This window comes from Neofelis nebulosa, chromosome 1 (genome assembly GCF_028018385.1).
Source record: "Neofelis nebulosa isolate mNeoNeb1 chromosome 1, mNeoNeb1.pri, whole genome shotgun sequence".
Taxonomy (NCBI): Eukaryota; Metazoa; Chordata; class Mammalia; order Carnivora; family Felidae; genus Neofelis; species Neofelis nebulosa.
Window position 1 is genome coordinate 102,392,480 of NC_080782.1, and position 12,491 is coordinate 102,404,970.

At 36.0% G+C, this 12,491-nt stretch overlaps 1 protein-coding gene across 1 annotated transcript in view; it reads right to left on the reverse strand.

Moving 5' to 3' along the window:
- Positions 1 to 206: 206 nt before the first annotated feature.
- Positions 207 to 12,491, reverse strand: part of FCHO2 (FCH and mu domain containing endocytic adaptor 2) — a 124,237-nt gene continuing 111,952 nt past the window's right edge. Inside the window, 4 exon segments of the mRNA XM_058729913.1 lie at positions 207 to 2,634; positions 2,950 to 3,114; positions 6,921 to 6,985; positions 7,685 to 7,884. Coding sequence (XP_058585896.1) covers positions 2,612 to 2,634; positions 2,950 to 3,114; positions 6,921 to 6,985; positions 7,685 to 7,884 — 453 coding nt within the window. The 3' untranslated portion in view covers positions 207 to 2,611.

Here is a 12,491-nt window from a genome sequence, read left to right on the forward strand (position 1 = left end):
CACTTTCAAAAAATTTCTGCATCTTGGGGTTATAATGCAAATGAAGTTTTCCTATATAACCAGTTGAACTAAATTAACAGAGCAATCTGTATGCCTGTCAAAATGGTGATACCATGTTCAAAACCAATTACTCCTCACCTGCCCCGCATTGTCCTAACCATAGCTATTACTATCAATAGGGGTACAAAGACACATAAACCAACTGATAAATTATATATTACATGTTTATTAAGGTCACAACTTTTATGTAAAATTTACATTTTATGAAAAAATCAAAAATATTTACAAAATTGTGTAAGATAGATTTGCATTGTTCTAATTACAACTCAAAGTAGTAAATAACATTTCTTAAAAACTCACATTTGTTAGAGTTCTTTGTTTACAAATTCTTGGTTAAAGAGGCAGCTACAAAGTTTATCACTATACACCAGCAAGAACCAGCTTGCTAAATACATTTCCCATTGAAAATCTACTGGTCTTTTTTATACCATTAGTGGATTTTTAAATGAAAAAAAAAAATCAATATAAACTCATATGGCTTCAAAATTGTAGCCTGCGCCTAATACAAATGTAGGTATCGACACTTGGCATGAAGACTGTGGTAATCAGAAAGTGCAGAAGTTTAACCATTTTACTAATCTGTACACGTTTTAGGTAATACTTGATTCGAAACAAACCTGGTGAGTGTAACTGTGTCTGAAGTCCAGTAATAAAGTATTAACTGCCCACAGAAAGCAGTGTGATTACAAAGCAGTTACATTTAAGATTCCAGTAAGGGATTGTAATTGGCATTTAAAAGAGCACAACATAAGAGTTAGAAATTCCCATTTTGCTATTTAGTGAAGATGAACATTTCAGCAAATTGTCTTAATATGCTGCTTTAGTCAAATCTAAATGTGAAATTGGGCTAATACTGAATATACTTAAAAAGCACATACTGTGTTCTATGTATTGCTAATAAGTAGATTTTCTGCTGTATTTAGTAGAACAAGGTGTTACATAAATGTCTAGTAGTAGGGGTTTTAATGTTCTGTAAAGCTTAACAGAATAATTAGTGGTTTTATATAAATTATCATATATAACAATTTATCACTTCTACGTAAAAGGCAGGACATTGGTATTTATAAATAAAATTCCCACTTGTAAATTATGAAACTGTCCAAAACATTTTAAGTCCTTCAATTAGGATTCGCTATAAAGTTAGGTTTTTTTTACTATTTAATATTAGTAGTTCAAGAAATGCTTAACCCAATCCATCACTTCAAATCCTCTCCCAATTTCTAGCAGTTGGCAATTAACCAATAACATACAAATTGGTAACTGTCCCAATTGTTGAAAAGAAAACAAACGGCAGTACTTCTCCAATGCCAAAACTAATCTTCTCTAAAATGAGTTCCTCACAAAATACAAAACTCATGCTCCCAACACATTCATTAAATGTATAAATTTCCAATGATAAACAGAATGAAAGGAAGTGTCAAATTGAGGATTAAAATAGCAGTTACCAAGTTACCTTTAGTTTTTCATATTGGTTTTATGATTTACCTACTTAGGTGGAATATCTGAAGGTAACTTTTCTTCCCCTGTAAACATAGGCGATTAGGTGTATTTCTCTTTCTATCGGCTACAGTGTATCACTAAAGAAGTGAGCCAGGATTTTTAGGTACAAATTAACCTTTAGTTACTCTGAATTCCCTTCCCAATTGAGGTCAAGATATTTACAAAATGGCAATTCTCTTGTAAAAATGCTTGACCACTCTAACACTGAATAGAAGAGCCAGACTGTGAAGGGAAAAAAAGTGAGGCACATTAACGAACACAAACCTGGATAGGCACATTTCTGGCTTTTGTTATTGTTTTAAAAGGCACACATTATGCAATCCATATAAAAATAAATTAAATCTACAGCATTAATTCTTAAAAACAATCACAAATTCTATAAAGTTAACTAACTGCAGAAGTAAATTTCTCTGCTGTCTTTTGCAAGCTTATTTTAAAACACATTGCACTTGAGAATTAAAAAAATCATATAAAACACCATTTACACTTTATTAATGTTTCTATGAGATTCAAATTATACATTTTTTTGCGTACACCTTGGACTCTGGTCTGATTACTTTATGGCACATAACTCAATTTGATTGAGTGTTCAGAATTCACGTTATCCAAAACTTAGAATTCACGTTCTGTCTCCATTCAATATCAAGCTTAGGAAATTTCAAACCTATCTCTGACTCTAAAAATTTATGGAAAGCTGAATTATTTGGTGCTTGCTCTCCTGAAATTTTAGGTCTGATAGTACACTATATAACTCAACATAGACACTGAAGACAATATGAAATTTCAGCCTAGGAAAACTTCATTTTACTGAGAATCTCTACAAATGTGCTTCTGGAATATTGCAGTTGATCATTAACAGCGTTGAAAATCATTTCAGTGCTATTGCTTTTGATGACTCACTTCAAAAGTGCAATTTAATGTTTGTAATCAGTTCTCAAATGTGTGTACGTTCAAAGGACCTAATAGAAGCTAGAATCGTGTTGGAAAGAACAGACAATGCAGGATGTCAGACTTGTGCTTCTGTCTCGAGCCAACCCGTTTCCCAGGTCCATCAGCAATCTGCCAGGTATCGTCCTGAAAAACACCAAGCACAACCATGCAATTACAAATGAACTCAAAGGACGACATTTTCACTGTGGTTACAGACACAGAACCCTAGTTCCCATCTGCTGTTTATGATACATGAGAATCCGATCACAGGTGTCCATGTATACTGACCACAGTTATTCCCTCCCAGGTGTGTCTCTACCTGGCACTTTATACCAAAGGTCGAAGAAGAAATTTTCCATGACTAGATGATAAACTGCTTGACAGTTTATAAAATAGTTGCTTAGTAGCACACTGTTAGAATGTTCCCATGTACACTAAAAACAAAGTCTCTTAACTTACCAGTGGCAAACCGCTTCTTTACTAAGGAAAGCCTATAGCCAGTGCCTACAAGTTCGATATCTACTCCCGAGAGGGTACTTCCCTCGCTGAGGAACTGCACTGCAAGTGTTGTGGGTTTACTAGGTCCTTCTGAAAGATCAAATTTTGCTCTGAGGGACCCAGAACCTACAAGGAAAAGAATAAAGAACTTACCCAGGGCAACATAAAATTAACAGAAAAAACAAATAAGATAAACTATGTTCTATGCCAAATGCATAAAATGTATATAGTAGACACATCAATGTCCTGTGTCCAAATCAGACTTGATTCAAAGAATCTGAATTAAGTCGTCTTTTTTTAATTGATTTTTTAATGTTTATTTATTTATTTATTTTTAAATTTTTTTTTTAACGTTTATTTATTTTTGAGACAGAGACAGAGCATGACCAGCGGAGGGGCAGAGAGAGAGGGAGACACAGAATCTGAAGCAGGCTCTGAGCCATCAGCCCAGAGCCCAACGCGGGGCTCAAACTCACGGACTGTGAGATCGTGACCTGAGCTGAAGTCGGACGCTTAACCGACTGAGCCACCCAGGCGCCCCAATGTTTATTTATTTTTGAGAGAGACAGAGGATGAGTGGGAGGGGCAGGGAGAGAGGGAGACGGAATCCAAAGCAGGCTCCAGGTTCTGAGTTGTCAGCACAGAGCCCAAGGTAGGACTCAATCTCACAAACTGTAAGATCATGACCTGAGCCAAAGTGGGATGCTTAACTGAGCTACCTAGGCACCAGTGAATTAAAAGTACTCTTAATCCTTGCTTTTCTTTGACTTAAGAGTAAACACCCCTGTAGATCTGTATTGAGATTCAACATGATACAGACACATGTTGAAGTTAAAAAAAAAAAGTCAATGTGGGCAGTTCAGAGGAAAGCACTTAGAGGAGTAGTGCGAGTAGGAATAAAGTCCAAAAACAATGATGACAGTCAACTACCATATTACAGGGATGGGAGAAGTAAAGAAGGAAAGACAGCTAAGATTAGGAAAGCTGTATCAATATTATTTTCTATTCCCCTTCTTAAAATTTAACTTGCCTATCATGCCAAATACAGCTGACTTTTGAGCAACATGGGTTTGAACTCTGTGGGTTCACTTAAACAGATTTTTTTTCATTTGGTGCAGTGCTCTTAAGTGTATTTTTTGTCTTTTCTGATTTTATTTCCTTTTATCTAGCTTATTTTAACAGTACAGTATATAACACATAAAACCTACAAAATACCTGTTCATTGACTGTTTATGTTACCGGTAGAGCTTCTGGGTAACAGTAGGCTGTTAGTAATTAAGTTTGGGGGGGGGGGAGCAAAGTTATACATGGATTTTTGACTATGCAGGTCCACCAGGGTGAGTGGTGTGCGGGGGCTTGGCACTTCTAACCCCTGCATTGTTCAAGGGTCAACTAGATCTTTGAGATGTCTTTTCAGTCTAACCATTTATTCTACATACCTCAGTCTAACAGTATGCCAGAAACTGTAAAGCAAAAAATTGTGATGAATATGATAAATGCTACAATAGTGCTCTGAATTGCTATGGGCACAAAAGCACATAAAATGATGGTGGAGAGGACAGTGTGAATTGCAGGCAGGGGTAACTACAGGTAGAGAGGGGAGAGAATACAATGCCTTTAAGGGAACTGCATGCATATCAGAAGACCTAGAGGATAGGATACAAGAGGGGCAGAAGACTAGAATGGTAGGAAGGAACAAGCTCCAAATATCTTTACATGCCACGATAAAAAATAATCATAGGAAGTCACTAAAGATAAAGAAGACAAAAACAATTCAGATTAGGGTCTTAAAAGGGGACAGAGGTACAAGGTGCCAGGTAGGGAAACCGACTGAAAGTCAATAAAATAGTGTAGGATTCTAGGTGACAGTTGAAGTGGATCTCAATCAGGCTAAGGGAAAGGAAAGAAGAAAATGCATTTGAAAAATATTTCAGAGTTGGAATCGAGAGGGGGAAAGGAGGAGGAGTCTAAGAGTGTGCCCAGGTTTCCAGTCAAGGAAAACAGACAGAACCGCTAGGTAGCAGGAGCAATATTCTAGGATACACAGAAGTAGAACAGCACAGCATAACCCGGATCCATCCTGCACTACTGTGCCTCATGGCACAGATCGGCTGGGAGGATGAAATGCTGCCTAATTTTTAACCACCGTCCAAGCCCAAGTCCTCCTTGGACTTGCACAATTCTCTTGATAGGCAATTCAATTCTGTGAAAGTTCTACAGTCCAAGAGCAGCCACCTTGGCAAATCTTAAACTTGAAAATTATTTCCTGTCCCTCTTCTGGGCATAAAGCCAGAGCAGAAACAATTTCTATTGTACAGTATCCTAATTTGCATATTTCTTTTTAAAGGTTAACCACATCAGAACATTTATAGTATTTTTCCATTTCCTCACATAGATATCCTGATTCCTGAACAGCAGAGGAAAAGTATTCATCTATCTGATAAGAAAATTTGTACCCTGTTTTTGAGGAAACAATTTCCCTTGTTAGTACTTACAATAGTATAGTTTCATTAAGTAGGGGGAAATATGTATTCTCATTTTCCTGCTAGCTGGTTATGTAAGCCCTCAATTCAAACAGGATTTCTGGTTTACTTCCAGATTTAACTAGGAATTTCAGTTTTGTGCCCCCAGAAGCGATACAGCTCCAGCAGAAGTCAGCACCTTTGGCACATGAAAATAGGCAACAAAGGAACTGAAGATCAGCTTGGTTATTTCACCAAATAGGTGGTTCTCTAGTAAAAGTATGATTCAGCATGACATGTATAAATAGCCACTATAGATATATTCCTGCTTTTTGATACAGAAATACATAGGAGAAAAACCAGGGATATGATTTATGCTTTGATCACATTATGCTGAAAGTGTTCAAAGAGAAAAAGCTAAGCAAAATTTGAAAAGCTAAAAAAAAAAAAAAAAGTCCTACTTAGTAATAGGAAAAGTTATTGGAGGTTAAGTAGGCATCCAAAAAAGAGCAAGAGAATTCTCTTATTTTTTTTTTAATTTTTTTAATGTTTATTTATTTTTGACAGAGAGAGAGAGTAAAAGCATGAGTGGGGGAGGGGCAGAGAGTGAGGGAGACACAGAATCCGAAGCAGGCTCTGAGCTGTCAGCACAGAGTCCGATGTGGGGCTCGAACTCAGACTGCGAGATCATAACCTGAGCTGAAGTCAGACGCTCAACCGACTGAGCACCCCAGGTGCCCCAGGAGAATTCTCTTAAGAGAAAATAGGAATAATTAATGTTAAAGACTTGATTGTCCTGGAAATTACATTCTAAACTGAGTTAGGGAAGACAAGACAGAGACCAGCCAGCAGAGATTTTTCCTTTGCCTTGTGAGCACAAACAGATACAGACTTGGTGGGAGTAAGCAATTAACTTGTTTCTCCTTAAAATAATTAGCAGAGAAGTAAAGGCTGTTGATGGTTAGTTTTACTAAGGAGAAATGACCAGGAAAAGTTCTCTTGGAAAGTGAAGTAGGCAAACAAAGGGGCTTGTGAAAGCCTGCAAGCTTCTACATGATTTCAAGCTTCTACATGATTTCTGGGAGGACAGGAGGACCCCAGGAACAGAATGAGCTAAATGGTACATAAAATCAGTTTCAGTTATCAGGTTACCCAGATGGACAGACAGTTCTAGTTGAAAATACCTAATAATAGTCTCATGTGAATGTATGCATTTACATAGTATTTATAAAGTTAGAGCAAAACAAATCATTTTTCTTACAGAGAAAGCATATTCAATCTAGAGGGGAAAAATGGGTTCTGAATGTCAACTGGTCCACTCTTATTTAAGGTATTAACTTCCATCTAGTGGTCAATTCTAGAACTGAAGGCATGAAAATCTAGGAGAAAACTGTCTCCTCAAAAAATGCCTCAAAAATCAATTTTCATGGACACTGAATTACAAACAAAAAGGCATACACACACACTTACCTCCATTTTCTGATTTTTCTGAAATACCAGACAGTTTCCAAAAGGCTTTCATTTGTTCTGCATTCCTATAAGAACAAATATCTTCTGATTAAGTGTCTAGTATAGGGGCTTAAAAATGGATGGGCTGTCAATAAATGAATACATTTTAAGTATTTCACCAAAACAACTATAGGGCTAAATTTACTTTCAGTAGTATCACCAGGTGATAATGTGTTTACGATGTAAGTAAATATAATGCTATATCTTAATGGAAGTTTACTAAATTACATAATTCTTCTAGTCAGAAAAAGGAACACTGAAAATATATGTGGTTCAGTACCTTCATTACTGAAGGACAACAAACTTTTATTAAACAGTGAAGAATCGAGAATGTTAGTCTATACTAATTCAGGGAACAAGAGAGGTAGTTAAGAGATGAGAATTCCTAAACTATTAAGACAGGTGTTCTTACAGAGATGATAGATGCTATATTTACCCCTCTAAAATAATAAGTATTATTTTTTAGAAAAATAAAGTTGATGGAGGTTAAGTGATTTACCTAAAGGTAAAGTTGTACTGAGTCATTCAAGCCTGGGTGGTGAACGCAAACTTACTTTTGGATTGAGGCTATTGTGATTTGACTAGTAAGATGAACAGCATCTTTTACACCACAGTTTTTATGGTAAAATGCACGAATACTTTTCAAGCTTACAACTTTGAAAATGGGTTCTACGAGTTGAAGCTTGCAGCAAAATTTAGCAGGAATTCAGAAAAGTCAAATTTACCATATTGCAGGGGGAAGGGACTGCATATTTGTGACTCCTCCATCCACTGGTACCACCACCTGTATGTTTGAAAGCACGCTTGGTGCCACCATAGCTTCTGGGTTGTACTTATAATCCACTCTAAGATCTGTGGTGCCAGCACTACACTTCCAATATGTTGCAAGATTTAGAGGAGTGGACTGAATACCATTTGATGATACCTTTAAAGAGAAAAAGAAAAAAGTTAGTTTTTGCCCAAAAAGTAAACAAGTCATGCTGAAGACATGTATGCTTGAACACAAGAGTTCTCAGAATCAAAAATAATGATGGAAATATCGTTAGGCAGAAGAAAGCAGGCTTATCTCCGAGGAGTAAGAGCCAGTCTCACAGTGTGGATCTAGGACTACCCACATCAAAATGTCCATGACAGTTGTGTAAAATACACATTCCTATAGGTCCAAATGCAGAAAATCTGACTCAACTGCTTAGGTGCTAGGTCCAGAAAGAAGTATGTCATCAGGTGATTCTTCTTTATGCATGTTAACTTAAGAATCCCTTTCAACATCCAACACAGAATTCAATTCTAAGATTCCTTACAAATTAAAAGAATTTAAATTAAAAAAAAAAAAAAAGGATAAGTCACCAGGCAATACTGCAAGTCTGGAATTAGAATACTTCCGTACTTCAAGTGTTTAATTTTAATCACATGACCCCTAGTAAATGGTGCAATTCCTTTGCATTCTTTAGATCCTTGCTCAAGTTAACTCCTTTTTAATGAGACCTACCCTGATCACCCTGTTTAACTGTACACTAACATTGCATTTCCAGTTTTCCTTATTGTTTAACCAACTGAGCCACCCAGGAACCCTCAGTTTTCCTTATTGTGAACGCTATGCTTTTTTTCGAGATAACAAAACATACATACATACTACCTCTCATGCTATTCCTGGCAATTAGCAAGCACTGAATAATAAATGTTTACTGAATTAAGAATAGTGAATACCCGGAATAAACTCTAAGCCTACTTAAGTCGCACCACTTTCTATTCCTTATTTATTTCCCAAAAACGTAAGCCATATTAATACAATTACTCTATTAAAATTTCAGATAATACATTAAGTATATGAAGTAGGAAATTTATCCCTTAGCATTCTTACTCCCCACTGTTAACACTGTAGGCACGCATGCACAGATCTCATTATTTCTAATGGCTGTAGTAATTCATTTAATCATTGTCTTCTATAGATGTGTGCTCACATGGTTTCCATACAGTGCTGCAGTGAAAATCCTTTGCACCTTATCTTCTTTTTTTCCTCCCATGTGTGCTATTTTTGACAAACTGATTTCTTGAAGTGGAATTAAAGGTTTGACTATTCAGCAGTTTAATCCAACAGCTATTCAACAATCTAACAGAACTGCTTTCTAAGAAGTTTGATTAATTTGTATGCCTACTAACAAGTGGTCACAGCTCTCTTAGTACAGTCTTTCCCATTTTTGTTAATCTGATGGGCTAAAACTGCTATCTCATTGTCACCTTAGTATCCACTGCTCTGATTACTATAGACATGAAACATCTTTCATAAGTTACCTATCTCTTGAGTTAACCATCTTTTATTTAAAAGAGCTCTTCAGAGTAAGCCTTTTGGTCTATCTTATTATATTATGAAAACTTTTCCCTCAGATTAGATACTAATTCTGTTTAAGACTTTGTTTTAACAAAGAGTTTATACACATTTATTTATTGTCAAATATCCCTCTCATATCATGGCTTCTGGGTTCTGTATTACACTTAAAAAGGTCTTGACACTTCAAGATCAAAATATGTAAAAACATATACATATTAAAAATATACATATATACACACACTTGCACACTTTATATTCATCCATGACTTTACCCCATTAAAACTAAAACATTACTCCACATTACCATTTAAAACATTTTTATTCCAAGCTTTATTCTTCCAGAAAACTTGAAAATGACTGTCAAGTTCCCAAACACCAATATATACACACTTCCACTGGATTTCTGATCAGGATCGCATTAAATTTATAAGTTAATTTAGAAACACCTAAGCTTTTTACAACATGACTCTTCATCTGAATAAAGTATACCTTTAGAACTATATTCAACTCATTAGAAATAGTGTTAGGTTTCTTCCTAATTAGTTTTTATTATGTGTTCATTGTGATTACAGGAAAGGATAGTTTAACATGTTTTTTTAATTTTATTGCGGTATAATTGACATGAGTTTCAGGTGGACTACATAAAGGTTCAATATTTTATATACTGCAAAATAATCACAACTACTTTTTCTCGTGATGAGGATTGAGATTTACTCTTTTAGCACCTCTGAAATATGCAATATGGTTTTACTAACCTTAGTCATGATGCTGTATCTTCCATCCTCATGACTTATTACTGGAAGTTTATACTTTTGAATCCTTTCACCCACTTTGTCTACCTCCCTCCAAACCCTATATCTGGAAACAGTATGTTCTGTTGCCTCTGAGCTTGGCATTTTGTTTTTTAGATTCCACATAGAAGTGGAATTATATGGTATTTCTCTTTCATTGTCTTAGTTCACTTAGCATAATGGAATTGCTGCCTCCTCTTCTATTTTTTTTTGAAAAGTTTGAGAAGGATTGGTAATAATTCTTAGCTGAAAATTGGGTAGAATTCACCAGTGGGACAGTGTAGTTCTGGACTTCTGTTCCTGGAAGGTTTTTGATTACTGATACAGTCTCTTTACTAGTAACTGGTCTATTGAGATTTTCTACTTTATCAGGATTCAGTCTTAGAAGGCTGTTTCTAAAAATTTATTTCTTCTAGGCTGTTCAATCTGTTGGCATAAAATTGTGGTGGTTTCTCATGACCCTTTGTATTTGCATAGTATCAGTTGTAAGGTCTCCTCTCTTATTTCTGTATTTATTTGCACCCTATCTGGTGTTTTCTTGGTGAATCTGATTAAAAGTTTATCAATTTTATTTATCTTTTCAAAGAACCAGCTTAGTTTTTTCTATTGTATTTTTTAATTTGTATTTGATTTCTGCTCTTGGTTACTTTGTCCATTCCACTAACTGTGGCTTTATTCTTCATTTTCTTAGTTCTCCGAGGTGTAAAGGAAATTTGAGATTTTTGTTTGCTGGGTAGGCATTGACAGAAACATCCTTCTTAGCACTGTCTTTGCTACATCCAGTAATTTTGGCATGTCCATTTTCATTGGTCTCGAGATAATTTTTCATTTCTCTTTTGATTTATTTGTTGACCGAATGGTTGAGTAGCATATTGTTTAATTTACACAAATTTTTTAATTTTCCAGTCTTCTTCCCATAATTGATTTCTAGTTTCGTATCATTTTGGTCAGAAAAGATGCTTAACAGGATTTCTGTCTTTTCAAATTTATTAGTACTTGTTTTGTGGCCTAACCTATGATCTTCTCTAGAGAATGTCCCATGTGCACTTGAAAAGAAGGTATATACTGCTTTGGGATGGAATGTTCTGTATATATCTTTTAAGTCCATCTGGTCTATCATGTCATTTAAGAAAAACGTTTTCTTATTGATGTCTGTCTAGATGACGTAAGTAGGGTATTGCCCTTTTGTATTGCTCTCAATTTCTCCCTTTATAAGTCTGTTAAAAGATAGATTTAGGTGCTCCACTGTTGGGTGCATAAATATTTACAAATATAACATCATCTTGGTGGAGTGACACCTTTATCACTATATAATGCCCTTTCCTCTTAATTCCTCTAATTTTAAAGTCTATTTTGTCTATTAACCTACCCCAGATTTTTTTTTTTTAATGTTTATTTATTTTTGAGACAATGTGAGAGACAGAGTGCAATCAATGGAGGGGCAGACAGAGGCAGACACAGAATCTGAAGTGGGCTCCAGGCACTGAGCTGTCAACCCAGAGCCCGACACGGGGCTCGAACGCACAAACCCCAAGGTCACGACCTGAGCCGAAGTTGGATGCTTAACCGACTGAGCCACTCAGGCACCCCTAACCTACCCCAGCTTTTGATTTCTATTTGTAAGGAGTACCTTTTCCATCCTTCACTTTAACTCTGTCCTTTTTAAATTTTTTTTTTTAATGTTTTATTTATTTTTGAGAGAGAGACAGAGCATGAACAGGGGAGGGGCAGAAAGACGGGGAGACACAGAAACCGAAGCAGGCTCCAGGCTCTGAGCTGTCAGCACAGAGCCTGATACGGGGCTCGAACTCACGAAATGTGAGATCATGACCTGAGCCGAAGTCGGACGCTTAACCGACTGAGCCACCCAGGCGCCCCATTAACTCTGTCCTTCTATATGAAGTGAGTCTCTTGTGCATAGCATTATATATGGGTGATACTTTTAACCCACTCATCCATTCTCTTTTGACTGGATAATTTAGTCCATTCATAGTTAATTACTGATAGGTATGTACTTACTGGCATCTTCTTAACTGTTTTCTGGCTGTTTTTGTAGTTCATCTGTTTTTTTGTTTTTTTTCTCCCACCTGTGCTCTTCCTTTGTGGTTTAATGACATTATTACTGATTTGCTTAAATTCCTTTTCGTTTTTTATGTATCTACTATACATTTTTATAGTTACCATGAAGCTTACATATAACAACCTATATTTATAAGTATTTTAAGTTGAGAACTGAAAATTGAACATATTCTAAAGCTCTACAGTTTTAGTCTCCCTCCACTGCACATTTTATGTTTTTAATGTTACATTAAAACAATTATTTTAATGTTTATTTTTGAGAGCATGAGCCAGGGGGAAGAGGGGGGGAGGGGGAGAGAGAGAGAGAGAATCCAAAGCAGGTTCCAGTCTCTA